Source organism: Podospora pseudocomata (genome assembly GCF_035222375.1).
Source record: "Podospora pseudocomata strain CBS 415.72m chromosome 1 map unlocalized CBS415.72m_1, whole genome shotgun sequence".
Taxonomy (NCBI): Eukaryota; Fungi; Ascomycota; class Sordariomycetes; order Sordariales; family Podosporaceae; genus Podospora; species Podospora pseudocomata.
In genome coordinates this window covers 3,335,708-3,351,604 of record NW_026946363.1, presented here as the reverse complement: position 1 = coordinate 3,351,604, position 15,897 = coordinate 3,335,708, and the positions used below count along the sequence as shown (strand labels likewise).

The 15,897-nt window shown below is 50.5% G+C and overlaps 4 protein-coding genes across 4 annotated transcripts; 2 read left to right on the top strand and 2 right to left on the bottom strand.

Moving 5' to 3' along the window:
- Nucleotides 1-3,971: 3,971 nt before the first annotated feature.
- Nucleotides 3,972-4,838, top strand: QC762_112500 (uncharacterized protein; the record flags this gene model as incomplete). The annotated part of the gene is made up of 1 exon (XM_062885668.1): nucleotides 3,972-4,838. One exon carries the CDS (start codon nucleotides 3,972-3,974, stop codon nucleotides 4,836-4,838), a length of 867 nt encoding a protein of 288 aa, XP_062748653.1.
- A 2,377-nt stretch (nucleotides 4,839-7,215) lies between these two features.
- QC762_112490 (uncharacterized protein) lies at nucleotides 7,216-10,175 on the bottom strand. The gene is made up of 2 exons (XM_062885667.1): nucleotides 9,191-10,175; nucleotides 7,216-9,131 (listed from the first exon to the last, which is right to left on the bottom strand). Exons 1-2 carry the CDS (start codon nucleotides 9,478-9,480, stop codon nucleotides 7,724-7,726), a joined length of 1,698 nt encoding a protein of 565 aa, XP_062748652.1. The 5' UTR covers nucleotides 9,481-10,175; the 3' UTR covers nucleotides 7,216-7,723.
- Nucleotides 10,176-11,152: 977 nt separating this feature from the next.
- PMT4 (Dolichyl-phosphate-mannose--protein mannosyltransferase 4) lies at nucleotides 11,153-14,183 on the bottom strand. Its single transcript, XM_062885666.1, has 3 exons — nucleotides 13,516-14,183; nucleotides 11,814-13,452; nucleotides 11,153-11,760 (listed from the first exon to the last, which is right to left on the bottom strand). The coding sequence occupies exons 1-3, from the start codon at nucleotides 13,765-13,767 to the stop codon at nucleotides 11,330-11,332; spliced, it is 2,322 nt and encodes a 773-aa protein (XP_062748651.1). The 5' UTR covers nucleotides 13,768-14,183; the 3' UTR covers nucleotides 11,153-11,329.
- Nucleotides 14,184-14,642: 459 nt separating this feature from the next.
- Nucleotides 14,643-15,393, top strand: QC762_112470 (uncharacterized protein; the record flags this gene model as incomplete). The annotated part of the gene is made up of 3 exons (XM_062885665.1): nucleotides 14,643-15,013; nucleotides 15,073-15,086; nucleotides 15,145-15,393. The coding sequence occupies exons 1-3, from the start codon at nucleotides 14,731-14,733 to the stop codon at nucleotides 15,391-15,393; spliced, it is 546 nt and encodes a 181-aa protein (XP_062748650.1). The 5' UTR covers nucleotides 14,643-14,730.
- Between the last annotated feature and the right edge of the window lie 504 nt (nucleotides 15,394-15,897).

The window sequence follows — 15,897 nt, the reverse complement described above, 5'->3', positions numbered from 1 at the left end:
CGGGGAAGACCGATGAGGGATTCGGGGGCGGCAGCGGCTTCCGGGGAAGGGAAAGGGGTGGCCATGTTTCCCTTTATTGTGGTAATGTATTTGAGGTGAGGTGGTTATGAATTGTGAAGTTGTGAGAAATAGTGTTGTTGTGAGGAGTGGTATTGTTATGAAAGAGAAAGGTTGGATGGATTGGTGGTGAAGAGTAAGGTAGGTTGATAAAAAGGCTGGGATAGATAGTTAGTAGAAGTTTGGTTGATGTATATAAGTTTGGAGTAAGCTTTTAAAAGGTTGAAGTTGAGGTGAAAATAAGAAGAGTTAGGTTGAATGAAGTAGTGAATAATATGGGGAAGGATATGATGAATAATGTAGTGAATAAGGTGGTGAAGGATATGGTGAAAGATGTGGTGAAGGATATGGTGAAGGATGATGGATGTTGATGATAGGTGTTGTTGATGGGGTGGTGTTGTTGTGGGTGATGGGGTAGAGGGTGTTGGGTGTTGGGATAGGTGTTGTATTGAAGGGTATTTGGTATGGTGAAAGATGATATGGTAGAGAGTCAGGTAAAGGATGGAGAGAAGAAAGATTGAGAGTTTTTGAAAGGATGGGATATAATATAAGAAAGAGGGAGGAGAAGAAGGTAGAGGAGAGTGGAGTTGGCGAGAGAGTTGGAAAGGATGGGTAGATTATAGAGAATAGATAAGTTATAAAAGGTAAGGGAGTTATAGAGGATGTGTGTGTTGAAAGGATATGTGATTTTGAGAAGTTGTGGTAGAGTTTTAAAAAGGTTAGGATATAATATGGAAAGGAATGTGATGGGGAATAGGGTAGAGGTAGTTGGGGAAAGGGCTGTGAAGGTAATCTGTGAAAGATGGATGTGTTCTGAGGGGTAGGTGAATGTGAAAGGTTGAGTTAAGGATTTAAAAAGTTTGGGGTTTGGGATATAAATAGGTGAGTGGTGAAGGATAAGTAAGTGGTGAAGGATATGTGAGTGGTGATAGGTAGGGGAGGAGTGATATCTTACCAACGTGTGCTGGCGAATTGTACTGAAGGTGGAGTGGTGGAGAGAGAGAGAGAGAGAGAGAGAGAGAGAGAGAGAGAGAGAGAGAGAGAGAGAGAGAGAGAGAGAGAGAGAGAGAGAGAGAGAGAGAGAGAGAGAGAGAGAGAGAGAGAGAGAGAGAGAGAGAGAGAGAGAGAGAGAGAGAGAGAGAGGAAGAGAGAGGAAGAGGGAAAGTCGCAACGGCGACCAGGACCTCCCACTTCACCATCCTCCTACTTCAGACTGCAAAAGAGCATGATGCCGTGTGGGTATTATTGTGCTTTGAGGGGTGATTTGACGTGTGGGGATCTGCACACCCAGGTTCGTCGGTGAATGATATCAAACATAAGATGAGCGTGAGTGTTTGAGCGGTTTAATTGTGGGATATTTGACGATGGCGAGCGGGGCCCGTCTCTGCCTTTGTTGCTCTAGACGGGCCCAGGCTGACTTCCACCAGCAGGTTACCAGTCGTCCCCTGCGTAGGGTGTATTCACCTCCATGACCTTCCGATGTTTTGGGTGTTGATAGCAAAGACAGCCAAGAATGCACCTGTATGATTGCTAGATATCGCAGGTCATTCTTCATCAACATCTTGCCAGCCATTTCCTGAAACCCCCCGTCCTCAGTAGGGTCAGTTGCTCCGGGATTGGAGACTCGCGGCATCCCAAGCAGACCTTGGGCTTTGTCATGTTGGGCACGCAAGACCCGAAACATCAGACAACGGCAATGTCAACTGGCTCTCGATTTGCTTGAACTCAATGGCACCTGGTCGATCGACAACGGATTATCAGGCCGTATTCACTTGTGCTACTGACTTGGTCCGCATTCGGGCGCTCGGCATCTCCTCAACAAAAAGAAAGATCAGATGTCGGGTCATGAGCCGTGTTTCTGTAGGACGTGCAGCTTCTCGGGCCTTGATGAGTCTCTGGGACTTCAGATCGAGAGCAAACGACGCCTCTTGTAGCCGGTGCTGAGGCAAAGCCAAATGAAGGCGAGTCATCCTATGACGGGCCACAGAGCACGTCATCATTCCCAGGCACAGTCATTTCATGATCGAGTGCTTGAAATGAGACCGTTAAGGCATGTGAGATGTGGCCTCGGTTCGCAACAAGCTATGGGCAATGCCGTGTGATATGCTCTCGAAAGAGAGGATCCCAGCTCAGTCTACAGTCTACCTCATGCCCAGAATCAGAACTCAAAGTCTCAAGTGACAGGCAAGGCGATATCGCAAACATCACCTGGGCCACAGGGGAGGTAGAGATATGGAGATTGGCAATCAGAGCTGGGTTTGCTCAGCGAGGAACTGCGAATCGAATGCAATCTCGGGACCGGCCAGTGTGTGAGCAGAAGGCATTGGAAGACGAACATTGGTTGAAAGTCGTGATCGAGGGTTGGGGATCCGCAATGGCTGCCCACACAGTGCCCCAAGAACATACCTAGGGAAGAAAAGGGACGAGAGGTTGAAGGGGATCACGTGAAAGATCACACACCATGATGAGTCTCAAGTCCTCCTGCGTGCGTCGAACCAGAGAATGATCAAAGCGCACATGGATGGTGGCTCCAGGGTCCACCGCTGCAGGACTTGGCGAAGACCGTTTCTTCCGCCAGCCAATCAGTCCTGCATCCAGCCCACCATGACACAAGCATTGGACACTTTGCGTTAATTGGGACCCGCCTGTAACGCGTCTTGGACGCGTCTCTGCGCGTGTCTAACGCGTCTAACCCCTCGGTCGTTTCCTTCCAGATTCTACGGAGTACTGCCCTGGCGGGATTCACTTTGGCAGAGGTGGTGGGCGGTGCCAAACTTCCCCAGGAACTGGAGCCGGAGCACCATATCCACAGGCAGCTGCATCTTCTTCAGATGACTGGCATCGTCTCTCTTACATATGCTCCTCGATACGTGGGGGGTCTAACCCCGCCTTTTGCCTTGTCTGACAAGAAAGGCCGGTGAAGGAGAGAGTGAGAAGTAGATCAGATTGAAATGGCCTCACGGCGGGGTTTTGCCCTACTGCAACGATGCCCTCCCCTGCCCTGCTTCTTCAACCAAGTTGCAGAGCTCCCCGTGCTCCCTTTCTCTTCAACACTCCTGACGATCTCTCCAGAGAAGTAGTCCCTTGTTTGCACCAATGCAGGGCATGATACCACTCTCTCGGTCTCGTCTGGCTCCTTGAGCTGAGGTCAGAGAGGCCGAGGTGAAGAGATGAGCGTGTTCTCCAAAGCTCTGAGAGAAAAACTACCAGCATGAGTAGAACATTGACGGTTCGGAGCGGGGAGAGGAGAGTGAGATATGGAATCAAAGCTCGTTCAATCTGTGTCCATAGCACTCAAGACCCTCCTCCGTTTTTGTACTTCTTTTGAGTGATTGCATGAGGGCTGCATCTGGTGAAGACACCCTCCCTGATTGGTCTACCCGCCCTTCGGCAGCCTCTCGCAGTTTCTCTCACGCCCTCTGCCGATGCCCTGTCCGGGTTCTTGGGGATAGAGAGAGGGGGTTTGGGAGTGGTCGTCATGTGGCCCACCGTTAAGAACCGGCTACGGCCCCCTGCCATCAACTCCCCTGCCCGCCCTATCCCACTTCTTATTACAGGCGCATTATTCCTGGCCCGTCCATCGCTCTCCTCACCTTCCTCACACCTTCTTTTTTGTCCGACACCTCAACCGCCATCACCACCACCCCTAGTACCACGATCCGTATAGACCAAATTCCCGTATCACTCGGTCACCAACACCGTCGCGCACTGGTTTCGCAAGGCAAGACTGCCTGTAACCCATAGCGCATTCCTCCCCAGACGTCCAGAGCTCTGGTCGCAAACCCAAACCGCCGTCCTCTTTCCCGGGTTCGGGTTCATTTAGCCACCGCCTCTTATATCGCTGCCGGCCCAGATCTGCCTCTTTGCCGCCCGTCAACCTATAGCCCGAACATCCTATCGCACAACAGAACACCATGTTGCTCCCGTCTGCGCTGGCATGCGACTCGTCGCAACCGCCATTGACGCGCCTCCAGGCTTCTCTCCTCGCCTCTCCTCCCGCAAGCCCTCCACAAATATCCACACAAACCGCCGTTGGCAACATCTTCTCTACATGTCGTTCACTTCATAATCTGCTAGCCAGCCCTGCGCCACTTGCCCCCCAACCTCCCGCCACCATAGAACCCGTCACTCCACCCACTACAACGCATGCGCAATTGCCTACATCACCACTCGCCCACGCGCCGGCCCCTCTGAAGCTCCGTCTGCGATCGCGAAAAAACGACACACCTTCTTCTTCCAGCGCGACCGATCCAACAACAGCCCCGCCCCGTAAGCGCATCGCGAAGCGCACCCCGGTGCATCCTTCCCGAGGGCCAAATAAACGTCGGCGCGCTGTGGACGATGACTTGGGGCGCGAGGAGGATACATCCAGCGATGTGGAACCAGAAGCAGAGGAGCCCGAGGAGGATCCAACACCGCAAACCCCCAAGCGCTCCCGCATAGCCCCCGAGGTCATCCCCTTGGGTCTCGAGAGGGGTGACTACCACTCTTTGCACCATAGCGGGCTATATGTCGACAATAACCCCACAACGAGTGAAGGGACTGATATTGTAACAGAAGGTGACGGGTCAAAATGGTCTGCTGAAGACGATCGAATCCTCGTCGAGCTTGTGCTAGAGAAACTGAAGCTGTCAAAGTCAGAGTGGCAGGACTGTGCGAGGAGTCTGGGGAAAGACAGATCTAGTGTAGGGAAAAGGTGGAAGAGTCTAATGGTAAATGGGGATGTCGGCCTGAAGAGGACGGGGTTGCGGAGAGGAAGGATACATGGTACCTGGAGGTGATCTTGTTGTTTTCTTTTGTCGATGCTTGTGTAAAGATGATTTGTTCGATTCTTCGGTGGGAGGTTGTATTACTCTGTACTTTTTAGTCCAACTTCTACCCTCAGGCCGTGTTTGCCTGGTGGATAAGGTTAACGCAATGGGTGGCTCAACACAAGAGGCCGGGATATGGCGTATACACTTGATTTAATGCTGGGAGATGAGTTTCAGGAAGCAGGCAAGGAGTTACGGCGGGAATATGAGTGGTGGTGTTTGGGTTGGGTTCAAGTTAAGGCATCTTGATAAATACTTCTCATGGCTCTTGTATGGTGGTGTGGCATGTAGAAAATGGACAAGTCAAGCACCTTTGCCGTGCCCCTTCCCGTTTTGACAAAAAAGCTACCGCCATGGCAAAAAGAAGGCGGCTGGGAACCCGCATCACACATCACACCCTACTATTGTTGACGCTATTCACAACCACCTCGGCGTCAGGTACCTGGCCCATCCTACCCCCACGAAGGCTCGGCATAACGGTACATCAGCTTAAACCTTCGATCATTCAAAATAATCCTTTTCTTCAATGTTTATGGCACTAACCCCCACCGACTGATCTTCCTAGTTCCACCACAGAGCTGCAGTCCATCCCGTTTTTATCAACCAACGATGATGATTCTTCCGATCCTGGAGGCACAAAGTACCCACGACGCTTGGCTTTCCATTTTACCTTCGTTACTTGCCACACTGTGCAAGTTACACTCCCTCCAGCCTCTTGATCTGATGCTATCATCAACCTTATTTTGACTACATGCCCTGCGTTGTGGGATCAGGGAGCCACATCACAGAGCCGCATCACAAGGACCGCATCATACAACCACATTAGAGAGCCGCATCAACACCCAGGCTGCACATCCGCATCATGACTGCATTGTTCCCACACCACTCCACTCCAGAAATGGGCACCTTCACCCACATGCGCGCCCATCTTTACGATTTATACACATGCAACCTACGGCCCCCGGGGGCAATTGCTGGCAGTCCACAAAGAATTTTTGTCCACCAGTGCTTCCAGATGTCATTTCCACTGCAGCACGCACGATGCACTGTTCTTTTTGTTATTTAAGCAAGGGGACCAAGGAGTAGCCAAGGTCACGCCCCAGGAATAGGGGTAAAAGGAGGAGCAAACAAACATGTTCCTGTTCCCAGGGCAATGAACTGTGCAAGTGAGTATAACCCCTGCATAAGCGGTTGTGAAATGCACGTTTTATGCTTGAATAAGAGAATTCTAGGTGAAAATGAAGAAGTCTTTCGATAGAGTTTTGACATCCAAGCTTTTTTATGGGCTGTCTGAGCTATATTTTGACATAATCCGAGCTATTTTTTTTATAGTCTGAGCTACTTAAGCCCATAATATTTTTAAAAGACATCTTTTCTATTTATAGGTCTTTATAAAGAGCAAATAAGTATAGGTTTGTTGCTAGGGCAATGAAATGAGCAAGTAAATATACACCTGCACAAGTGGTTCTGAAATGAATATGTTATGCTTGAATAAAAGAAGTCTTGGTGAAAGTTAAAGAGTCTTTGATAGAGTGTTGATTGGAGCGAGGCTCCATAAATTTATGGGTGGGTGAATTGAATATGAAGCTGTAGCTGGAACTTTGCTCTACTTACTATAACTAAAAGCTGATACACGTAGGATTCTTGGTGACAAACAGCTCTCTGGATACCTATTTCCCCGATTCTTTATCTGCAGCATTTTCTCTTTTTCCAGAGACACAAACAGAGGACAAGAGGCAGGAGCAAAGCTCCTGCCTTCTACAGGAAAGCACAGTCAAAGGTATCTTGTCATATAATCCGAGCTATGATTTGATTGTCCAAGTTCCTTATGTCTACTATATTTTAAAGACATCTATGAAACCTAAACACACTTAAAACGTTGAGGATTTGTTACTTTTTCCATGGTTACTGTCTGAAGTATCCTGCACTCTAACACGATAAGTAGTTGTGAAATGCATATTTTATACATGATGAGAAGAAATCTTGCCCTGAATAAAAGGGCTTTTGATGGGTGCTTTTTATATCTAAATTTTTTTGAGAGACAGTCTGAGCTATAAATGCCTTTAGCATCATCACATAAAGACACAATAGTAGACAGTCAAGATGACGGGTGCCAGATGATATATTAGGAGAAAGTTTTGGAGCTTGCGGCGGGCTACTTAATGTGCTGTAGTAGGTTCTGGTATAGCAGACCAGCACGGTACCATCCAATGTGATGGATTGTGTGACGCTATTGACGAGAGCCAGTGCTGATTCTCTATTGGTTTTGTAATGATATGTATGAAAGAGATACGCAAAATTATATGTGAAGAGATATGCGAAGAGATATGTGAAAGAGATATGTAAAGATGTGACCATATGCGTGTCTCTTATTATGAAGGTGACTGTAGTGTGTTATGACATGTGGTATGATACCTGTGTCGGTGTAAGTCGAGAGGCACTTGTGTACGTGGGCAAAAGGCACCGGGGTTGGGGCTTAATGTTGATGGAAATGTTGAAGGTTGTGTTGAGGCAGGTGAATTTGTTTGATAAGCATCTGGCGTTGAATGTGCGAGTAGTAAGCAGAGTCAAACTGTAGTGCGGTGTTGAATGGGGCGGATAAGTTGGCGAAGAAGGTAGATGGGTTGGCTGTTGTAACTATTTCTTGACATGATCCGAGGCAGGGTCCAAGTGATAAAGAGATGGAGCCCTGACATCAAAGATATATGACCAAGGTAGGTTTAAAAGGATATGGCCTGGCTATTGCACCCACTATCCACGCTTCAGAGAAATATAACCCAAAATTCAACAAATAGAAAACTTCAGCTATCACAAATTACTTCCGACCCTCGTGAAAGACAAAAGGCAAAGCCAATCTACCACCCGTCCAACACCTTTAACCTCACAAACAACCCCTTCTCCGGCCTCGCCGTGAGCGTGCTCTTGATACTAATCTTCTCCTCATCCTCCTCCTCCTTTTTCTCCAGCTCCATCTCGAACCTCCCAACCCACGTAGCCAACATACACGCAAACTCCGCCTTGGCAAACTGCTGCCCGATACAACTCCTCGGCCCGTGCAAGAAAGTCAGGAACGCATAGTTCGACGTCGCCCCTCCACTGGCAGCACTCTTATCCGTCTCGTCCTTTGGCACCCAGCGGTCAGGGTTGAACTCCCTTGCGTCAGGCCCCCAAAGGGCTTCGGACTTGTTGATAGCCCAAGGGATGATCATGAACTGAGTTCCCTTGGGTATGTGCCGGCCCTGGATCGAGGTGTCGCAGGCAGCTACCCGGATGGTGACGGGAGCAGGGGGGAAATACCGAAGGACTTCAGAGCAAACCGCGTTGAGATAGGTCATGGAGTCGATGTCGACGCTGGTGATTTCTTGGGAGGAATCATCTGCAAGGGAGGGGAGGCGGGAACGGACTTCGGCGCGGAGGCGGGATTGGATCTCGGGGTTCTTGGAAAGGAGGTAGATGGCCCATGTCATGGCAGACGCGGTGGTTTCGTGGCCGGCAGCGAGGAAGGTCATGAGTTGGTCAACAAGGTTATCGTCGCTGAAAGCACCGGATTCGATGGCGGTGGAGAGGATGTCGTCGCCGAGGGACTCTTTCCGTTCTTGCTTTTCTTTCTTGGCTCGGATGAGGTCGTGGCAGACGTTCCTTATATAGCGGGCGGCTTCCAAAATGTCTGCGTTGCGTTGAACAGGAAGGAGTTGGACTAGACGGGCTGGGAAGATGAGGTTAAGCATACCGAGCGTTTGGCTTTGCTTGCTGGGAGAAAACAGATTTTGGTAGGTCTGGTTGAGTTCGTTCCCTGGATCTGAGATGGCGCCAAAGTCACGACCGAGACCGGTGACTCCGATAATGTCGAGTGCAATTCTAGAGGCCCAGTTTCCGACCTCGACGACAGCCGTACGGCTTCCTTCTTGGTCCTTGGGTCCCGATGGCCCATTGGACTTCTTCTCGCTCAGGACTTTCTTGGTCAAGGCCTCTACACCCTCCTTGGATTTACTCCAAAAAATAGGATACAGATTCTTGATGTGGCGGAAGTGGAATGCTGGATTCAGATTCCTCCGCTGCACTTTATGTTCGTCACCTTCAGCCAACAAAAGCCCGACACCGAGCATACGGCCGATGAGCCATCGCCATGAAGAGGGCTTTTGGAAGTCATAGTTTTTGGTGGTAAGAAGCTCGGTCAATACCTTGGGGTTTGTAGGGAGCAGCCTCTCTTGGTTGAAGAGACCAAAATATCTGATCAGGCCGTCATTCGGGAGTGTGTTCACCCTGCATTAACAGTCAACAACCGATCGTACATGGGACGTTGTTGTAGAGAGAACACGCACCACTCAATCATAGGTTTCCCAGTCGGAAACTTCTTGATGATGGGGAAATGGCCAAAGAGCCAATGTTTGCCGTCAGGCGTGGGCAAGTCTTGAAAGGGAGAAAACAGACTATTGTAGAGAAAGAGAACCCATATAAGCCAGAAGGAGAATTGAAGACTCCAAAGAGCTAGGAATGACGGTACCAGGCTCCATTGGGGCCATATGGGTAGTTTGCCTGATGACGCCAGATACGCAGTCGTCAGGGAGACAACCGAAATGGAGCGGACAGGTAAGGTCCTAAAAAGATCCATTTGGCGAAAGTTGCTACTGCTATCGTGTGTTATTGTTGTCAGGGCGTTGTCGAAATAGCGGTAGGATTCAAGCACTTATTTGCTGGAAAAGTAAAATAAGAAAAAAGGTGGCTCAAAAGTGTTCGTGAATCTACGATCGATATATTCCTGAGATGCTACCTCGCCGCGTCACAGAATTCCCCGCGCCGTTCAGCCCCTTGACCTTCGGCAAATGCGATGATTGGCGAGGGTCTCTTTGCCTCATAGGACTCACCGGACGGATGTGCCGAACTGCGGTTGTGTGCATGTACATGCAGTTGCAGCCTCCCAAGTGCAAATGGAGCCATCCTGTTCAACACCTGTCCTAGTAAGGAGGTTCTTGACCGGTATTGTCTTGATATGTCCGTCTTGCTCCGAATTCCGTCTGAAGTGGGAGGCCACCGCTTGGTCTAGAGCGGTTGCTCCTTTCCAGCCTTGGCGCCATCGGTAGGGATTATGCCCCGGCTTCAGAAAACACCATTGTGTCAACTCGAGTACAAGAGACATATCGCACGGTCTTGGTGTGTTTGAATCGTCAAGGCTGGCGGCGTGGGCGAACAGTTTGTCCGGCCGGCCATCGTTTTGAGCCGGCTCCCGGGCACTTGCAACACAACCCCACCAGAGGGGAATTCGGCTTGAAAACGGATCCGAGTCTCCAGAAAGTTGTTGTGTCCGCAATCATGTTATGTTGGGACTTTGGCTTCGCAAAATAGCCTTGTGATATTGATGAGGTTCCACTGTGAGCAGCGAACCCTAACCCTCTGGCCTTCCGGGACATAAGCTTTGGGTGGAGCCAGAGCTGGGGTCAAGAAAACTAAAAATATTTTCCTAGCTCTCTGCTTCAAATTCTTCCTGCAACAACCACCGACGTCCTGTGAAGCGAAACGCGCCGCCCACCACCGGTCCAAATCTTCCGTTGCACGCAACCTCTCAATTGAACGAAACACGAAGCAATTGATACCGGCGATATACTCGAAAGAAAATATTGGGCCTGGCTGCTTGGGCGGTCGTTTCGGCGGAACATCAACTAACCAACAAACGCAGCCAACAGTTTTGAAGTCAACGGTATGTTCCTCCCATTCTGCCTTATCTGCCTCAACACCAGCGCCCCTCAGGAGACAACACCAACAAGACTTCCATGATGATCTATGTAGCGCCTGCTACAACCCTTTATCTCAGTAATAGGAAGAGCCGTATGAACCCCCTCGTCGCCGCTGCCTTTCAACTCGTTTATTCGCCCATGTTTCCTAACCGGAGACAACGCTTGCATCGTCATATGCTTGCGGGGCGGGTGGAAGGGGGGCAGTTGGGGGCGGTGTGCTTGGTTATGCTTATAATCTGGGTTTCTGAAGAAAGTCTTTTGGTCTTGTTCCTGACTGGCATCTGGTATTGGGAATATCTCTCTCGCACAGGGTACTAATGCGCCATGTCTAGTAGGCACCATATCCGAGAAATCCGGCAGAGCTAACTGCGTTGCTTGAGAGCAAGGCTGGACGATTTAAGCAACCGCTAGCCAATGGAGAACCATAATACAAACCGTATTTCGCAGAAACAAACAGGCTTTGTGCAAACAACGGATGTGATTCATGATCTATAACACAGTGAAACTGGCAAAGATTAAGACTTTTATATCCCCCATGCCCCGGAGAATCCCCCCCCAAACCGCCCACCGGTACTCCCCAAACTGGCTGTAGCCTTCTTGCTCCCTTTAAGACGCGCAAATCAGAGAATCTTCAAATCGTACAGCTTCATTTCACAATCCCCTTCTCGAGTCAACTATGCAGATGGTCTAAGAAATGCCGGAAACTCTTTTTTATGACTCCTTCACCCCCTATTTGGCAAAGTGAAGATCATAACCCAGCCACTTTCTCCGGATAACTTGCTCCACCGTCAGGCCGGGGTAGCCGTAGGTCAAAGGCAAGAAGAAGTACCAGCCCGCGGCAACCAAGGTAAGAATGACACCGGTGGCAACCCATGACCCTAACAAACTCTGGCCGGCAAAACGCTCGCGGGCCGTCAAGTGGTGCTTAGGAGTCTGGTTCTTCATGCCGGCCTTAGCGGCTTGATGGGCCACCTCGTGCTCCACGGCGTCCTGGCTGAAGATGAACTCAACCAGCGCACCCGTGACAAGGGCAGATGCTAGATGTGCGGGGAGATAGTGATGAAGGAAGAGCTGACGACCCATGACATAAAAGGGGAAGTAATGGGTAGCCCAGGCAAGGAAGAAGAAGCCCGTGGAGTTGTACAGGCGGGAGCGAGACCCTAGCGATTGTTAGCCGCCGTAACTCGGAATCGAATTAGAGATCAAGACTTACGGTGATCCAAAGCATCCATGCCACGGCGCAGTGAGAACTGGTCGGCCAAGATGATGCCGGCATAGATGGCCAGGACACTGCTGGCAATCCACCAACCGATTGGGTTGCCAAGGAAGTAGATTTGTTGACGAGTATCATTCTGTGTCCAGAAGCTGACACCGCGGAGCAGGAAAGGCCAAGAGTAGGGGAGCGAAGCGTAGGGGTGGCTGGCCGTCAGCTGGTTGTTGTGCCAGAACATGGACCTTTGCAGCTCAAACCACTTGCGCAAGAAGGGCAAAGTCTTAACCTTCTTTGCTACCTTGGCGCGGCGCGGGTGGTCGGCGGGCAGAGAAGAAATGTCCTCAACAAGCCAGACATTGGAACTTGGTGCGATTTGCTTGTTGCCGTTGATTTCCTGCTGCTTGAAAGCCCATTCAGGAAGAGGCTTGGTGTGAGTCCACATGGCAACCTTGCTTGGGTTGTGGATCAGCTTGAAGTGGCCCGAGATAGTCTTCCATTCCTGGTTAGGTTTGCCATGCTCAATGCGTACTTCGAAGAGAGTGTCAGCAGCCCTGTCACCATAGGCGTCCGCAAGCGAGACCGTGGTGAACTCCTGGTTGGTAGGGAAGTATGGCGAGGCAACGTCGTGGGACAAGAGAATGGTGTCGGTAACAACGTGACGGAGTCTGATGAGGTCGTGATTCTTGATGTGACGATTGAGTTGCTTGTCATCGGCACCAGCGGGGAGAATCTGCCAATAGTTGTTGGTGTCATTGAATGGGTAACCAGTGACCTGCTGACCCTGGCTGGAAACACGACCATCGTCGTACCGCAGAGGATAACGCTCCGGGTGGCTGTGAAGGTAAGCCTTGGTCTCCTTGTGCTTGATCGAGATGGTGTCGTAATAGTCAATGGTGATGGCGTTGCTGAGCATGATGTTGTCGCTCAGGGTCTCCTGGAACTCGGGGGTCATGAAATCATCACCGGGGCCGGAGCGGGTGAGAATGGCGAAGTGAACCTGGAACCAGAAGAGGTAAAAGAGGAAGGGCAGGAAGATCAAGCCGAAAGCTCTAGCAGCAAAGTGCTTGCCGAACTGAGCCAAGGTCAGAGCTCCACCAGGCCTCTTAATATCCAGCAAGTCCCAAAGCTCAATGACAACAGCAGAACCAATGGTGATGAAGGCGAAAAGACCAACGTATTTGGTTGAGATATCGCAGGAAAGGGCAAATCCAGTGAGGATCAGCCACTTCCACCACTTCCTTGAGAAGGGCTCATGGCGCAACTTGTAGAACTTGATATAGCAGAGCAAGCTGCAGGCCATGGCAAACACGAGGGTGGCATCGAGAAGAATCAGGCGTGTTTGGCCAATATGGGCGTTGTCGAGCAGAACCAAGCCAGCGGCAAGAATGCAGGCTGGAAGGCTGTACCCAGACTCCCACATGATAAGGTATACCACCGAGACGGTCAAGGCGCCAAGGAGTGCAGGGAGGGAGCGGAAGGCCACGTAGGGAACCTTGTTCGCAATGTAGGAGTCGCCAATGTTCTCGAAGTGAAAGTGGCCATCGAAGCCAACCAGCCAGCCAACAAAGGCAAAGAGGAGCTTGCCGAACGGAGGGTGCACGTCGAAGAAGTAGGTCTTTTCGAGATAGTACGAGGCGAACTATAAACCGCGGCAGATGTCAGCATGACTGTCGCCCAAGGCGCAAGGGAAAGGGCATCATACCTTTCCGAAGTGTACTTCGTCAAAAACAACCTCGTTGGGGTGACTAATGCCCCAGAATCTGGTGATGAAGGCCAGGATGGTAATGATGAAGAAGGCGATCCTGTGATCGTTCTCCGAGACAGCCTTTGGGCGCTGGTTGGCGGCCTTGACGAGCTTGTCGAGCTCAACATCGGAGGAGGCGCCATCTTTGTTCTTCTTGCTACCAGCTACGCTACGCTGGCGCAAGGTGCCCTGGTGGGCTGTTGTAGCCATGATGGACGGTGGTGGTCAGTTTCAAAGGTCGGGCTGCGAAGCCAAGAAAAGTGTTAGCTAATGATTGCCTGAGCGCCGTTGATGGTCGCGACGGTGAGGGCAAGAAATAAGTCCTGAGCTCATCCAGGCTTTCAAAGATAAGCAGATATATAGCTGGCATCTGAAAGCACTGGAATTGCAGGATGGAGCAAGCCGGACGGCGATTACCAAACATTGGATGCCAGACGGCGGGAGACGGAGGAAGCCACCTAAACTTACCTCACCAGCAACACCGCGTGTATAAGTGTCCTAATGCCGAATCCAATGGCAGTTTAAAGTGAAGAAGACGAAGACAAAAACAAAGGGAACTTTAAAGAGAGTAGAAGAAGATTGAAATGCGAAGGGCCAATGGCAAAAGGTTGCTTGCGCAAAAAGAAGACAAGATGCAGATGGCAACAAATTGCTTGACAACCCCTTAAAGCCTCCCTCCCTCCGGCAGGGCTGAGGACACCGCCATCATTCTCTGGGTGCAGGGGGTAACTTTTTTTGGCCACTTGGCGCAACCCGGCACCCAGGCCCGAGCTCGAGATGCCAAGCCCCGCCTGCAGCTGCTACCGGGAAACGTCACCAACACCATCAAAAGTGCCCAAGAAACACAGTACTCCGTAGCTAGTATTCACTACCTCAGCCACATATCTGCATATCTGGTCTTTTCTGATGAGACGAGAGATATCCAAGAAAGAACGACTTGGAGAAACCCCAGGCATCTGAAACACGCGTCCATCACGAGGTATTCATCATGTCGGGGGCACCGAGTTGATTTTTAAGGTAGGCACAGGAATCTTTTAGTACCTGAGGTTGGTGGGCGCCATGTACAAATGCTCTTTTGAGTGCCTGGGTAATTTGGACTGTTTCACTTCCCTGGGTACGTAGGTAGGCTCCATTCAAGGTGCGAGGATAAAGTGCATTCTCTATATTGACGATATGAGGCCCTGGGAAGGCCACATCCGCATCTGCCAGAGCTTAACAGCGGCCCGGGCTGCGGGGTTGACTACCGTAGTCCGAAGAACGGAGCGCGGGGAAGGAGTCCATCAAAAAGCCAATCGCCAATTCCACTGTCAAGAAAACCCACCGTCTCAATCAATGTTTGCAATTGCTGCCAGAAGATCCCTTTCTGTCTTTTCTCAGTTTTCTCCCAAAAGGACACTCCCAAGACTCATCCACAACATGTCTGCCACTCCCGTCTACACCGACAAGGCCGCCCCGGGTACGTTCTTCTGCCTACTAGCTACCATCTCCCTTGATCCTTGACTGACATGACCATAGTCGCTGGCCCTTACGTATGACTACCTTTGAGAGCTCAAATAGTCAAAGCATCTCCTAACTTAATATATACAGTCCCAGGCCATCAAGACCCCTACCACCATCTACTGCTCCGGCCAGATTCCCTGCGACGCCCAGGGCAACCTCGTTGAGGGCACCATCCAGGAGAAGACCGGTGCTTGCATCGCCAACATCAAGGCCGTTCTCGAGGAGGCTGGCTCCTCCATCGGGAAGGTTGTCAAGGTCAATGTTTTCTTGACCGACATGGCCAACTTTGCCGTAAGCACCCGAAGTTTCCGATCATCGAGTGACAGCGTTTGCTAAATTAAAATGCAGTCTATGAACGAGGAGTATGCCAAGTGGTTCACCCACAAGCCCGCCAGAAGCTGCGTTGCCGTCAAGCAGCTCCCCAAGGGCGTTGATGTCGAGATTGAGTGCATCGCTCTCCCTTAAATGACAGATTGGAGTCGATATCAGTAAAAATGTACAAAATGGAACAATTCAAAAGCTGATGTTTTCCACCATCATATCTGACTGATGTTGCAAACCCGGTGATACCCGATCTACTCGAGAGTGAGGGGCATGGAGGGGTGATCGTCTAATTTATGGTGGGGCAGTCAAACCGTCATGACGAACAGAGCTACCAAGAGTCTTCGAGAACAAATGCGTTTCCGGTCATAGGTGATGGTGGGTATGGGTATTTCGAACGTCAGTGGGTAGAACAACTGGGGCTGATGAGCTATATACATGCACTACAACATCGACTTTGACTTCCCATTCTCCATCGAATCAGGACAGCAGTTGCCGAGAGTACGGCACTCTGGGGTA

Bases quoted from the DNA above. Each gene is read 5' to 3' on its own strand.
- QC762_112490 (XM_062885667.1), bottom strand. From the start codon at position 9,480: ATGGATCTTTTTAGGACCTTACCTGTCCGCTCCATTTCGGTTGTCTCC. The intron at 9,132-9,190 runs GTGCGTGTTCTC...CTGTTAATGCAG, and splicing joins GGGAAACCTATGATTGAGTG to GGTGAACACACTCCCGAATG.
- PMT4 (XM_062885666.1), bottom strand. From the start codon at position 13,767: ATGGCTACAACAGCCCACCAGGGCACCTTGCGCCAGCGTAGCGTAGCT. The intron at 13,453-13,515 runs GTATGATGCCCT...CGCGGTTTATAG, and splicing joins ACGAAGTACACTTCGGAAAG to TTCGCCTCGTACTATCTCGA. The intron at 11,761-11,813 runs GTAAGTCTTGAT...AACAATCGCTAG, and splicing joins CATGGATGCTTTGGATCACC to GGTCTCGCTCCCGCCTGTAC.